Source organism: Eulemur rufifrons, chromosome 1, assembly GCF_041146395.1.
Source record: "Eulemur rufifrons isolate Redbay chromosome 1, OSU_ERuf_1, whole genome shotgun sequence".
NCBI classification, from domain to species: domain Eukaryota; kingdom Metazoa; phylum Chordata; class Mammalia; order Primates; family Lemuridae; genus Eulemur; species Eulemur rufifrons.
The window spans coordinates 69,530,223-69,544,021 of record NC_090983.1 but is presented as its reverse complement, the minus strand read 5'-3'; the positions used below and the strand labels follow the sequence as shown (position 1 = coordinate 69,544,021).

Here is a 13,799-nt window from a genome sequence, read left to right as displayed (position 1 = left end):
ATTTTAAGTATGGTACAAGCCCCTCAATCCTCAGAAAGGAAATGGGTGTTGGGGTTTTACTTCCCAGTTATAAGGCTCTGTGTTCAGGGTGGGGTTAGTCTGTGAGTGTATCTCTGCTTTTCCTACCAATTTTGATGTGGATATTTCTCAATTGTCTTGATGTGTAGGAGTCTTTCAACTGAATTCTGACTTTCTCTTGGAGAGAATTGATCTGTGTATAGGTGTTTACTCAGTATGTCTGTGGGAAAAGGGATAGTCAAAAGTCTCTTATTCCACCATGGTGCTGACATGCCCTCATACATTAATTCTTAATTTTAGTTTCCCAGATTGTGTCAAGCTATTACATTCTTCACTATTTCACTGCCATCACCCTGGGCCAAGTCGTTATCCTAGCCTTCCTAGATTATTGCAATAACCCCGTAATAAATCTCTCCTGTTTGCTCAATTCCAATTCATTTTCCAAATAAAAGCTAAGTATCTTTATGTTCGTTAGTTTGCCTTAATCCACACAACAATCCTCTGGGGTAGAGCCTTCTAGTCTCATTTTATTACATAAAACCTGAATCCTAAAAAGATGAAGTAACTGAAGCCACCCAGCTAGTAAGTGGCAGAGATGGGACAGAATTTCAGGAGCTAGAGCCTACACTCAAAACCTTTGTGCCATGTGGCCTCCATTTTGTGTTATTGTTGTTTTTTTATTATTATTAAGGCTATGTCAAACAATGACTTTGTGCCAGAGATAGCACGTGTGTGGGTTGAGGGAAGGGATAAAGATTAATATGGAAACAAGCAGCTGCATGAATTCGGCATATTAGCTGTAAAATTAGAAACAATAGTAGCAGTAGAACTGAGATAGGAAAGTTGGAGCTTATGAAGTTTATGAACTTTAATTAAAATGTCACTGATGTAGGTGCCAAAAAACATGAAAGGATAATCTATGTTAGTTAATTGTCTCCTAGCAGGGGGAAGGAAATCAAGTAGATAATCAAATGAGCAATGGACATTTTACATTTTGATTAAAAATCTTCTCCATCATCAAATGACTCTTACAAAGATATCTGGGAATAAAGACAAGGTTTAATTCTCAATGGGTAAAAGAATAGTTTGTATTTTATACATGGTCAAATTTACATGAGAGATATATAATATACAAATATTAAACTGGTGAAAGCCTCGAAAATAACAGAAATGCTCGATGACACAGAGTAATTCAGATACATTTGTTCGGTTGAATGAGACATCTTGTTTTATTCAGTTTCTGCTGTTTGTAAAATAATTTCAGAGAATGAAATGTAGTATTCTGATTGGAAACTAATTGGCTATTCTTGTAAATTCCTCACAGTGTACCTAAACTCCTTCAGGGGTGGGAAACGCTTTCATGTTGGAAGGCCCCGTTAATTTCGCTGTAATCAAATAAGGAGACATTCAAGAAACTTCAATTAGCTATACTTAAAATGTACATTATTTTGTAAAAAATCTAACTACTATGTACTTAATAATTTTAAAAATGTATACTATTTATTAATTTTAAAGTTAACTAAAGTTTTGATGACTGTTGTATCTGCTTTTGTTGGAAAGCATTTGAATATTTGGTTGTAGCATGGAGGTACACAGTTTCAGTTGATCGTCTAGATTGGTATCAGTCATCTGTGACCTTAGCTGCATCTTGATTTGGGTTAGGTAGGAGAATGTAGATTTGCAGCAATAAGAGCTTGAAAAGCAAGAAAGCATTTTGGGGGCATTTTGCCTAAGACATGGGTTTTCTACTACATTTTTCTATATTTTAATTGTATCTTTCTTAGCATCAATGACTACAAAATGTCATCAGAGAGCTTAATGAATGCCATATGTAGTTCTTTAGGTGCCTTGGTGGTATCAACTGGGTGAGGTTGGAATGCTAATTTAAGTGTGATGTCATGTTTCTCAAAGTCAGTGAAACTTTCACTGTTTTATCCAATTAATAGGTTTGTAACAGCTGCATATTCTTCAAATGATTCGCATATATCATGCTGCTCATCAATGATCTTTGCTAACTGGGGAAAATGTTCATCCAAAATTTCCTTTTGAAGAAGAAGTGCTTTGAAAAAAGATAGCTTTTTCTAAATGCTTGGATTTTTCGCCACATACCATATATAGACTTAGTTTTACCTTGCAAAGAAATACTCAAGTTGTTTTGATTTGACATAATATCACACAGAAATGCTGCATTCCTATAGAAATCTTCTTTCAATAATTCACATTGCTTATTCTGTGCTTCATAAAATTTAACTATCTGTTCTCACAGAGATAAAATTTTGGCAAACACCTGTCCTTGCCGTAGCTAATGCATTTTAGAATGATATGGCAAATCCACAATGAATAATACCTTATCATTAAACTTTAGCATGTTATGAAACTGACCATTCCATGTTGCATTTGCAGGAATATAGTCAACAATACTTGTAACTTGTTGCAAAGTGTTAGCACAGAGATTTTGCTGATACAAGACATAATGAAAAGAAATGAGAGCATTTGGATCTGTTAATACTTTTTTTTTAAATGTGCAATAGATAAAATGTTTTTGTTCATGTTTTTCTGTCATGGAAGGTGCACCATCTGTATATACACTCACTAAATTTGCCAAATTCAGTCCAACTTCACGACATTTATTTTGGAAGTTGTTGAAGATATCTATTCCCTGTGTTCTGTTCACAGGAGTACCCAAAATGAGTAACTCTGGGTAGCAAAGAAAATCTTCTATTATGACCCAAATAAAGTAAAAAACTGTGCTGAGTCAGTAGTATCAGTTGATTCATCCAAAGCAATGAAATAATATATATTTTGATTTTGAAGTATTGCATGAAGTTGTTCTGCTAAGTTGAAGGCTAATTCATGCTGCTGATCAGTGATAGTTCTCCTTGAAAGAGGCACTTGTTTGTACTTTGAAACATTTTCAAGTCTAAACATCCTACAACTTCAACAATGCATTCTTGCACAATTTCTACATCACTGAATAGCTTCCCTTTTTCCTCAAGTGTATAAGCTATCTGGTTGGTGCAAAAGTAATTGCGGTTTTGCACTGTGAATTTTAAATCATTATAACTAGGCTCAAGCACACCTTTATTAATTAAAATTAGGAACCATTACAATCAACACAGTTTTGTCAGTGAGAAACAAGTTTGTTTTTTCCTGTAGTGTAAAAATCCATGCTTTGGAATTCAAAGAACTCTTGGAAAGCATTTTCTGCATCCTGCTGGTTGTGGAAGCATTTTCACTGCATAAAGTTTTTGAGATGCTTGAAGAAGTGGTATTAGGTTGATGAGAGGTCAGGTGAATATGGCAGATGAGGCAAAACTTCATAGTCCAATTCGTTCAACCTTTGAAGCCTTGTTGTACAATGTGTGGTCAGGCGTTGTCATGGAGAAGAATTTGGCCCTTTCTGTTGACCAATGCTGGCTGCAGGCATTGCAGTTTTCGGTGCATCTCATCAATTTGCTGAGCATACTTCTCAGATATAACGGTTTCAGTGGGATTCAGAAAGTGGTAGTGGATCAGACCACCAAACAGTGACCATGACCTTTTTTTGGTGTAAGTTTGGCTTTGGGAAGTGCTTTGGAGCTTCTCGGTCCAAGCAGTGAACTGGTCGTCACTGGTCGTCATATAAAATCCACTTTTCGTCGCATGTCACAATCCCATTGGGAAATGGTTCATTGTTGCATATAAGAAGAGAACACCACACTTCCAGTTGCCATTCAAGACCACAAACTCCCAGGACCTCTCGATGCTACTGGAACAAGTTACAATGAACCTGAACTGCACCTTCAGAATTCTTTAGATTAGAAGTGGTTTCTATTTTTCTAGGGTCATGTTTGTCCTCACACTTGAGACCTGACCTAGGACTCTCTGAACACATTCTGCTCTGTTCTAACAGCTGCACCAGGGTAGCCTGCTGATTTTCTGTACAACAAATATCTAGCTGGGAGTTAAATGACAGTCTCTCCTTCATTCACTTAGCTCCCTTCTTGGGTGAAGGAGGAAAGAAACTCTTCACTTGTGCTTAATCCATAGATGAGGAGGAATAGTCTTCTTTACCAACAACACTGCGTTCCTCACAATAAAGAGAAGACCTTAAATTCCCTGTCATGTATCACATGTCTTGTTTTATTTCTTCTGAAATTCGGGTACCTTTTAGAAATACCTAGTCACAGTACGAATGTCTGAGTACTTTACTAAATCATGTTTTTAAGACAGAGAGAGAGAGATTAGTGTGAGGTTGGCTAAATAGTTGTCTTTCATAGCACATTAAAAATTAAGATTGCATCATTTAGCAATCTTGCTTGCCATGAACCATCAGCCATTTCTAATTTTTGTTTCTTATGCTGTGACCACCAAAGAACTTCCTCAGTTTCCAGGGCAGTTGGAACAGCAGTTGCCTATCACTTGACTAGACTACTTTTCCTAGTCAATTAAAGTTATTTTCTATAAAAATTTAATTTAAATTTTTCCCAAAATATAGCTGATTCAATCTCATCATTCTGCCAGAGAAGCCTTTTTTCTCAGGTTAACCTTGGGAGTTAATTTTGAATTCTTCATTTATCCATTTAACCTACATATAATGCCACCTACTACATGCATAGCACTAAGCTTGTCTCTGGGGCTGCAGAAATGTCCAGACATCTTCACTGTCCTTTTAGAGCTTACATTTTAGCTGGGGAAAGAAAGTACATAGGGATACAAATAAATAAGGTGCTGATTGTGGTAAGCAATGGTAGGTGCTATCAGAGAAAATAACTAGGATGGGGAAACTTTAAATACAGAAGTTGGGGAAGACCTCTCTGATGAGGTGATGTTCCATCTGAGATGAGAAGTATGATAAAGGGACAAGCAAGGTGAAGGGCTGACAGAATTGTATTCCAGGTGTTGAGGGTTTGGTGTGTGAATGAGCATGTGATATGTTATTCTAGAAAATGGCAGGGGGCCAATATCACCAGTGTTTGTTGACAGAGGGGGAGTATCATGTATGGTCTTAGAGGCCCTACTAAAGGATATTGTTTCTATAATCACAGTGCAATCAGAAACCATTGAGAGATTTAAGCAGAGAAGTAAAATGAAATCGTTAATTTTTTAAAAGACCAATCTGATTTCTCAGTACAAAACAAACTGTAGGAAGCAACAGTGAAGGCAGCAAGACAATTAAATGCTACTGCAATTTACAGACAAGAGATACTGGTGATTAGGACAAGGATGGTGTAAGTGGAAACAGAGAGAGATAGGCCATGAAAAACACAAAACATGGGCCACGTCCACACAAAATTCATATGTTGATACCAAAATGCCCAATGTGATGATATTTGGAAATAGGGCCTCTGAGGAGGTGATAAAAGTGGGCCCTAATCCAATAGGACTGTTGTTCTTATAAGAAGAGAAAGAAATGCCAGAGCTCCCTCTTGACCAAGTAAGGATACAGCAAGTGGGTGGCCATCTACAAATCAAGAAGAGTGCCATTATCAGAATCTCACCATACTGGCAACTTGATCTTGGACATCCCAGCCTCTAGAACTGTGAGAAGTAAATTTCTGTTGATTAAGCCTCCCAGTCTATGGTATTTTGCAATGGCAGCCTGGGCAGCCTAGGACAGATAGATGTATGGAGAATTGTTTTACTGATAGCACTACCAGGATTTATTAATGGATCACTTATGGGTGATGAAAGAAAAAGGGAATTCAATGATGGTTTCTATTTTTATTTTGTTTTAATTTATTTTTTGGCTTGACCATCTCACAGAATGGTAGCACAATTTATCAACAATTAAAAACAAAATAAAACACTGGAAAAAAATAAGACCTGGCTGGCAAGATAGAGAGGAATCAAGAATCTCACTTTGGATATATCTATTTGGATGTTTCTGAGACACACAAGAGAAAATATTAAGTAGATATTTGCCTACACAAATCAAGATCTCAGAGGAGAGTTCTGGGCTAAGATAAATATTGAGGTTGTCAGGATCCAGGACCTATGTAAAGTAATATTAACAAATGAGAGCACCAAGAAAATGTACAAAGAGAGATGAAGTTCAATATTTAAAAAGAAATTTAGAGTGAAATTGGATAGAGAGTGAAACAAGAGTAGGAAAATCAAGAGTAGCCTAGAAAGGAATCTACAAGATAATGTATCCAGGGAGGAGTTTGTGATTATCACCATAGCAATTTTGGGGGAGCTTCAGACATAAACAGCGTTTTACAATGGGTAGAAAAATCAATGAAAATTGAGGGAGAGGAATAATACATATCAATAAAATATATTTTATGTTATTTTTGTGGTGAATGGAAATAAACATGAAATATTTTTTTATTTCAGCATATTATGGGGTAGAAATGTTTAAGTTACATATATTGCCTTTGCCCCACCCAAGTCAGAGCTTCAAGTGTGTCCATCCCCCTAACAGTGTGCACCACACCCATTAAGTGTGAATATACCCATCCTCTCCGCCCCCCTCCCATCTGCCTGACACCCGATGAATGTTATTAGTGTATGTGCACATAAGTGTTGATAAGTTAATGCCAATTTTATGGTGAGTACATGTGGTGCTTGTTTTTCCATTCTTGCAGTATTTCACTTAGTAGAATGGGCTCCAGCTCTATCCAAGGTAAGACAAGAGGTGCTAGATCACCGTTGTTTTTTTATGGCTGAGTAGAACTCCATGGTATACATACACCAGATTTTATTAATCCACTCATGTATTGATGGACACTTGGGTTGTTTCCACATCTTTGCAATTGGGAATTGTGCTGCTATATACATTCTAGTGCAGATGTCTTTTTTTCCTTTGAGTAGATGCCCAGTAACCGGATTGCTGGATCAAATGATAGTTCTACTTTTAGCTCTTTGACATATCTCCATATTACTTCCCACAGAAGTCATACTAGTTTGCAATACCACCAGCAGTGTATGAGTGTTCCTACCTCTCCACATCCATGGCAATAACATTTATAGTTTTGGGACTTTTTGATAGAAGCCATTCTCACTGGAGTTAAGTGATATCTGATTGTGGTTTTGATTTGCATTTCCCTGATGATTAGAGATGTTGAGTGTTTTTTTTCATGTTTCTTGGCCATTAATCTGTCTTCTTTTGAAAAGTTTCTGTTCATGTCCTTTGGCTATTTTTTATGGGAGTTGTTTGATTTTTTTTTTTTTTTCTTGCTGATTTCCCTGAATTCTATATAGATGCTAGCTATCAGCCCTTTATCGGACGTGTAGCATGTGAATGTTTTCTCCCATTCTGTAGGTTGTCTGTTTGCTCTCATGATATTTTCCTTGGCTGTGCAAATGCTTTTTAATTTGATCAGGTCCCATTTATTTATTTTTGTTGTTGTTCTGATTGCTTTGGGGTCTGCTTCATAAATTCTTTCCCTCAGCCAATGTCTATAAGATGTTTTCCAACATTTTCTTCTAGAATTGTTGTAGATTTAAGTCTGTTATCCAACATGAGTTGATTTTTGTGAGAGATGAGAGGTGCAGAACCTATTTCAGTCTTCTGCATGTGGCTATCCAATTTCCCAGTGCCATTTATTGAATAAGGATTCTTTTCCCCAGTGTATGTTTTTGTCTGCTTTGCCAAAGAGTACATGGCTACATGAGGATGGCTTTATATATGGGTTTTCAGTTCTGTTCCATTGGTCTATGTCTCTGTTTTTGTGCCAGTACCATGCTGTTTTACTTAAGATAGCCTTGTAGTATAGCTTGAAGTCTAGCAAATTGATCCCTCCCAATTTGTTCTTTTTGTTTAAGATTGCTGTTTCTATATAGGGTCTTCTCTGGTTCCATACGAAGCATAGAATTATTTTTTCTAGATCTGTGAAAAATGATGTTGGTATTTTAGTAGGGATTGCACTGAATCTGTATGTCACTTTGAGTAGTATAGACATTTTGACAATGTTGATTTTGCCTACCCATGAGCATGGTATGTTTTTCCACCTGTTTACATCCTCTGTTATTTCCTTCCTCAGAGTTTCATAGTTCTCCCGATGGAGATTTTTATTCTCCTTAGTTAGATATATTCGTAGGTTTTTTTTCTTTTTTGCTATTGTGAAGGATATTGAGTCTTTGATTTGTTTCTCAGTTTGACTGTTTTGACATATAGAAATGCTACTGATTTGTGTACATTGATTTTATAATGTGAGACTTTGCTAAATTTGTTTGTCAATTCCAGTAGTCTCATGGCAGAATCTTTGGGGTTTTCTAGGTATAAGATCATATCGTAAGCAAAGAGTGATAGTTTGACCTCTTCTGCCCCCATTTGGATGCCCTGGATTTCTTTCTCGTCTGATTGCTCTGCCTAGCACTTCTAGCACTATGTTGAATAGAAGCGGTGATAGAGGGCAACCTTGTCTGGTTTCAGTTCTAAGCGGGAATGCTTTCAGTTTTTCCCCATTCAGTATGATGTTGGCTCTGGGTTTGTCATATATAGCTTGTATAATTTTTAGGTAAGTCCCATCTATGCCTATTGTGTTAAGTGTTCTTATCATAAATGGGTGCTGAATTTTGTCAAATGCTTTTTCCACATCTTTTAAGAGGATCATATGGTATTTATTTTTGCTTCTATTTATGTGGTGAATTACATTTATAGATTTGTGTATGTCGAACCATCCCTGCATCACTGGGATGAAGCCCACTTGGTCATGATGGATTATTTTTTTTGATAAGAACCTGAATTCTGTTTGCTAGGATTTTTTTGAGAATTTTTGCATCTGTATTTATAAGGGATATTGGTCTGTAGTTTTCTTTTGTTGTTGTTGTTGTTGTTGTGTCCTTTCCTGGTTTTGGTATCAGTGTGATGTTGGTTTCATAAAATGTGTTGGGGAGGATTTCTTCCTTCTCAATATGTAGAATAATTTCTGCAGTATCCATACAGTTCTTCCTTGTAGGTTTTTTTTTTTAAATTTGGGTGTGAAACCATCTGGTCTGGGACTTTTCTCTTTAGGACGGTTTTTTATTGCTACTTCACTTTCAGTACTTGATGTTGCTCTGTTCAACAATTCTATTTCTTCTTGATTGAGCCTACGGAGGCTGTGTGTTTCTCAGAATTTGTCCATTTCCTCCACGTTTTCATGTTTACGTGCATGAAGGTTTTTATAGTATTCATAGATGACATTTTATATTTCCGTGGTATCAGTTGTAATTTCTCCTTTTTCATTCCTGATGTAGCTTATTAGAGTCGTTTATTTTCTGTTTCTTGTTAATCTAGCAAAACACATGTCAATTTTGTTAATTTGTTTAAAGAACCAACTTTTTGTTTTATTAATCTTCTGTATAGTTTTTTATTATTGATTTCCTTTAGTTCTGTTCTGATCTTTGTTATTTCTTTTCTTCTGCTGGGTTTGGGGTCAGTTTGCTCATCCTTTTCCAGTTCTTTGAGACAATTCATTAGATTGTTTGTGATCTTTCTGTTTTTTTGATGTGGGCATTTATGGATTTTTTTCCCCCTCAGGACTGCTTTAGCTGTGTCCCACAGATTTTGATAACTTGTGTCTCCTTTATCATTTAGTTCAAAGAATCTTTTGATTTCCATCTCAATTTCTTCCTTAACATAATAATGTTTAGCAGAAAGTTGTTTAGTTTCCATGGCTTTGTGTAGAGATGAGAGTTTCTGTTGGAGTTGATTTCTAATTTTATTCCACTGTTGTCTGAGAAGATATATAGTATAATTTTTATTTTTTTAAATTTTTTGAGACTTGTTTTATGGCCTAGGATATGGTCAATCTCAGAGAATGTCCCATGAGTTGATGAGAAAAATATATATTTAGTGGTTTGGGGGTAGAATGTTCTGTAAATATCAGTCAGGCCCATTTGTCCTAGGATTCTGTTTAAATCCATTGTTTCTTTGTTAATTTTCTGCTTGGAGTCTCTGCCCTATTCTGTCAGAGGGTTGTTGAAATCCCTGGCTCTTACAGTACTGCTGTTTATAATTTTGTTTAGATCAAGTGAAATTTGCTTTATGAATCTGGGTGTACCTGAGTTAGGTGCATAAATATTTAGAATTGTTATGTCTTCTTGTTGAATTGTACCCTTCACCATTATACAGTGACCATCTTTGTTTTTCATTACTTTTGTTGATTTGAAGACTAAGTTGTCTAAAATCATAACTGCTACACCAGCTTTCTTTTGGCTTCCATTTGCATGAAATGTTGTTTTCCTTCCCTTCACCTTGAGTCTGAATGTATCCTTGTAGGTTAAATGTGTTTCCTGAAGACAGACATGAAATGTATTGGACATGGATATGGACTGAATGAGGAATTTTTTGTGGTGTTTTATAAAATTTTGTTCATTTTTTTAGCTATTAGAGAGGTAAGAGATTTTAGAAGATAGTATATGAAGATAGACATAATCTAATAATGAATAAAATAATTGATGTTTCAGGAAACATGCAAGGGAAATGACCAAATCAGTTACAGCCTTAAAAAATGATATAAGGGATATGATCAAGCCTGACATAGAAGTATTGATTTGTCTGTGACAGACTAAGGATCAACTTCTTTCCTTTTAGCAGGAAGAAGGAATGTAAAAATGTAATTATAAGGTGGTCTATATATTTCATGCTAGAAAGATGAGGAAGTTACCAATCATTACATACTTCAATTATTTAAGAATAAGCTGCCCTGTTTTTTGAGGGGGATGGTGAATTCCATTCTTCTTTTATATTGATCCATATTTTAATGTTTGATTGGAATGACTTTTATGGTAGCATTACACTGTTCAAACAATTAGCAAATAAAAATTATAGATTATACATGAAATGCACAAACAATTGTTGATTAAAATAAATCATTATTTATTATCTTTCATCTTCTCATAAAAAATGATTGTCTATTGCTTCTACCCAAGTCCATTAGCAGCTCTCTTTTAAGTTGAATGTTACATGAACTATCAAGTAGGAAAAATATTTTCTTTTGAATAAAGCAACTCTACTTCAATCAGACCTATCAAATAGGAACAACATTAATTATAGTGTAAAATCATGTCTTTCAAATTCTGTGCAGCAGTTACTATTACTTCTATTTATTGTGATAAAAATCCTGTAGCATGCACATAATAAATATACATGATTTTATGTATATACACACATACTGTTAACATAACCTAAGGCTATACAATGTAATTTTACAGAAATAAATATTTTATGGATACTTTATATAATACTTAGCCTCAACTGCACAGTAAATCCTAGGATATCAAGAAATATATGGCATGTTTTAAACAGTTCATAATTTTAAATGAACAATAGTAAATGGAATAATTGCTTACAGTAGAATATAGTCAGTTCTTCAGTAAAAGCAGTTTTAAAATACAAAAAAACACACAATACTAAATCTTCCCCCAGAACTTCTCAGATGCAATGGTCTTGAAGATGGGTTTAGAAAGATTTGTAGAGATCGAGCAAATGTAAATGCATCCCAGCACATTTTAATAATAATAATAACATATCCAAAGTCTTAAGATGCAATGATATGGGCAGCTTTTTCTCAAAATCAAGTTTAGTTTTTGTCCATGGCTTCTAACATGTACAAATTCATCCTTTCATAGCAGATTTGGATACCAAATCTATTAAATAGCAATTAGGTTAACTACTGGAAACTGGAAATTAGGTAGTCTTATAAAGGGACATGAAAATAATTACATCTTACCTCAATGATTCCAATGCTACAGGTATTTAAATATAGCAAGATCTTCCAAATTAGCATTTTTTTACCAAAGTAAATATACTGTACTAGTCCTAAATTTCATGTCTATCTGATATTTGTTTCAAGTGTATGAGGTCCAAAGATTTGTCCTAAGTCTTAGTTGCTTCTAATTGTTCCTTTTCCTAGATTTGGCAATGTGGAGGCTCATTGGAGATTGTGACTTGCTCCCACGTTGGTCATGTTTTTCGGAAGGCAACTCCATACACTTTCCCTGGTGGCACTGGTCATGTCATCAACAAGAACAACAGGAGACTGGCAGAAGTTTGGATGGATGAATTTAAAGACTTCTTCTATATCATATCCCCAGGTACACAATTCTATCATTTTTCTTTCTCTACAGGGAAAAATAAAGTTTTAAACATGCTGAATATATATTTCATTATTGCTATCATTCTATTACTTAAAAGAAAGTGTTGTTTATTACCATAGTATTGCAACAAATTGAGAAAGTTGTACTATGAAGTTGATTTTGGTCTAAATTGAGAAAAACTGTATTTATCTCAAATGTCTATGTATTCTTTCTTATTTTTTTCTCAACCCAAATATGCTAGAGAAATGGAGCAAGCAGTACAGAAAAATCCAAATTTAATTCAAATTTATGAACTCAATTTAAGAATTTTCAAAATATATCTGAGTAGGGAAAGGTCAAATGACTTCATCCAGAAACAAGACAGAAAATTATACAGATGTTAAAATTTATATTTTTGAGGAATATTTAATGACAGTAAATTGTTACTATCAATATAATTGGGTGCATACAATGTTTTACTACTTTAGTTACGGAGAAATATATAGAGAGAGAGGTAGAAGTAAATATAGGCTATCACTGGGTGGTAGGATTATGAGTAATTTCATTCTTTTCCTTATACTTTTCTGTATTTTCTGAATTTCCTCAATATTCAAACTTTACTTATTTTAAAAATTTTACATCATCAAAAAGAAAAAAATAAGACATTATGAGAAAATTTCATTACTAGGTGGTAGTAGTGAAATTAATAATTTCATTCTTTATAATTTCTAGACTTCCTTCAATAGTCACATTACATATCTTTTTAAAAAGCCAAAAAAAAAAAAAAAAAAAAAGTGAGGCATTAAAAGGGGGGTGGGGATAAGGATACAAGAGGAAGGCACAAGGTTGCCTTCAAGATCTCAAAGGGTAGATGAGGAGACCAAAATAAATTTAACTGTTTTGATGAAATAGTTTGAAGTGTTCCATTTTTGATAGTTTATGTGTAGACCTTATGATCATCAATGTCATTATTATATAACTCATAAGAACAATTAACAAAAATCCATGCCTACACCCTCTTTTCTTTAATATAATCTACTACATGACTTAGAAAAGCAAGTTTGTATTCTAATCGAAAGGCTCTGAGTTTTGAAGGTATATTTAAGGCAATTAAGACTCTTTTTTATAGAAGAGTGTTTTATAGAAGTATGAAGAAAAGAAACAGCAGTATGAAGTTTCTTTTTAAGATCCACCGTTACTCTATAGAGGAAAAAAGAAATGAGGGTATTGTATGTGTAATGTGTGATTAGGAGAAGGCCTTTTTCACACATTTTCAAGCCTCTTCTACAGTAAAAAAATCTATTGCCAGGAACACTATTTCACACATAGCTGTATTTCTCTTTACAGTAGAAATCCAATCCAGATGTTCAGACTTGAGTTAAGCAAGAGCATGTAAAATTTGCAGCAAGGCAGTGACATTTATATAACCTTTTCATTTTTTTTTTTTGATGATACTTTTTGAATCTAAATCATTACTTGTAGAAATATATAAGCTCAAATATGAATAAAGAAGTAATGGAGGAAGAAGTGTGTTATGTGTGATTATATTCAACTCACATTCAGGATTATGAGTAATTGAAAATAATTGTAATCATATGTATTATATTCACTCATGATGAATATTTTTAAAAATGATGTGTTCATCTTTTGTCTAATTTTCCATTGAGTGAAAGAGGCAGATAAATGGTAGAACTATTTCTCAAGTATAATGAAATGACTAGCTTTAGAGAATAAAGGGTGAAAAAACATGCCTGCTATCTGGATGTACCAATGACTTTATGTTGCTCAACAGG

General features: G+C 34.5%; 1 protein-coding gene across 1 annotated transcript in view; it reads left to right on the top strand.

Moving 5' to 3' along the window:
* Nucleotides 1-13,799, top strand: part of GALNT13 (polypeptide N-acetylgalactosaminyltransferase 13) — a 445,056-nt gene that overhangs the window by 282,075 nt on the left and 149,182 nt on the right. Inside the window, exon 7 of the mRNA XM_069472524.1 lies at nucleotides 11,844-12,024. Coding sequence (XP_069328625.1) covers nucleotides 11,844-12,024 — 181 coding nt within the window. The remainder of the gene's footprint in view (nucleotides 1-11,843; nucleotides 12,025-13,799) is intronic.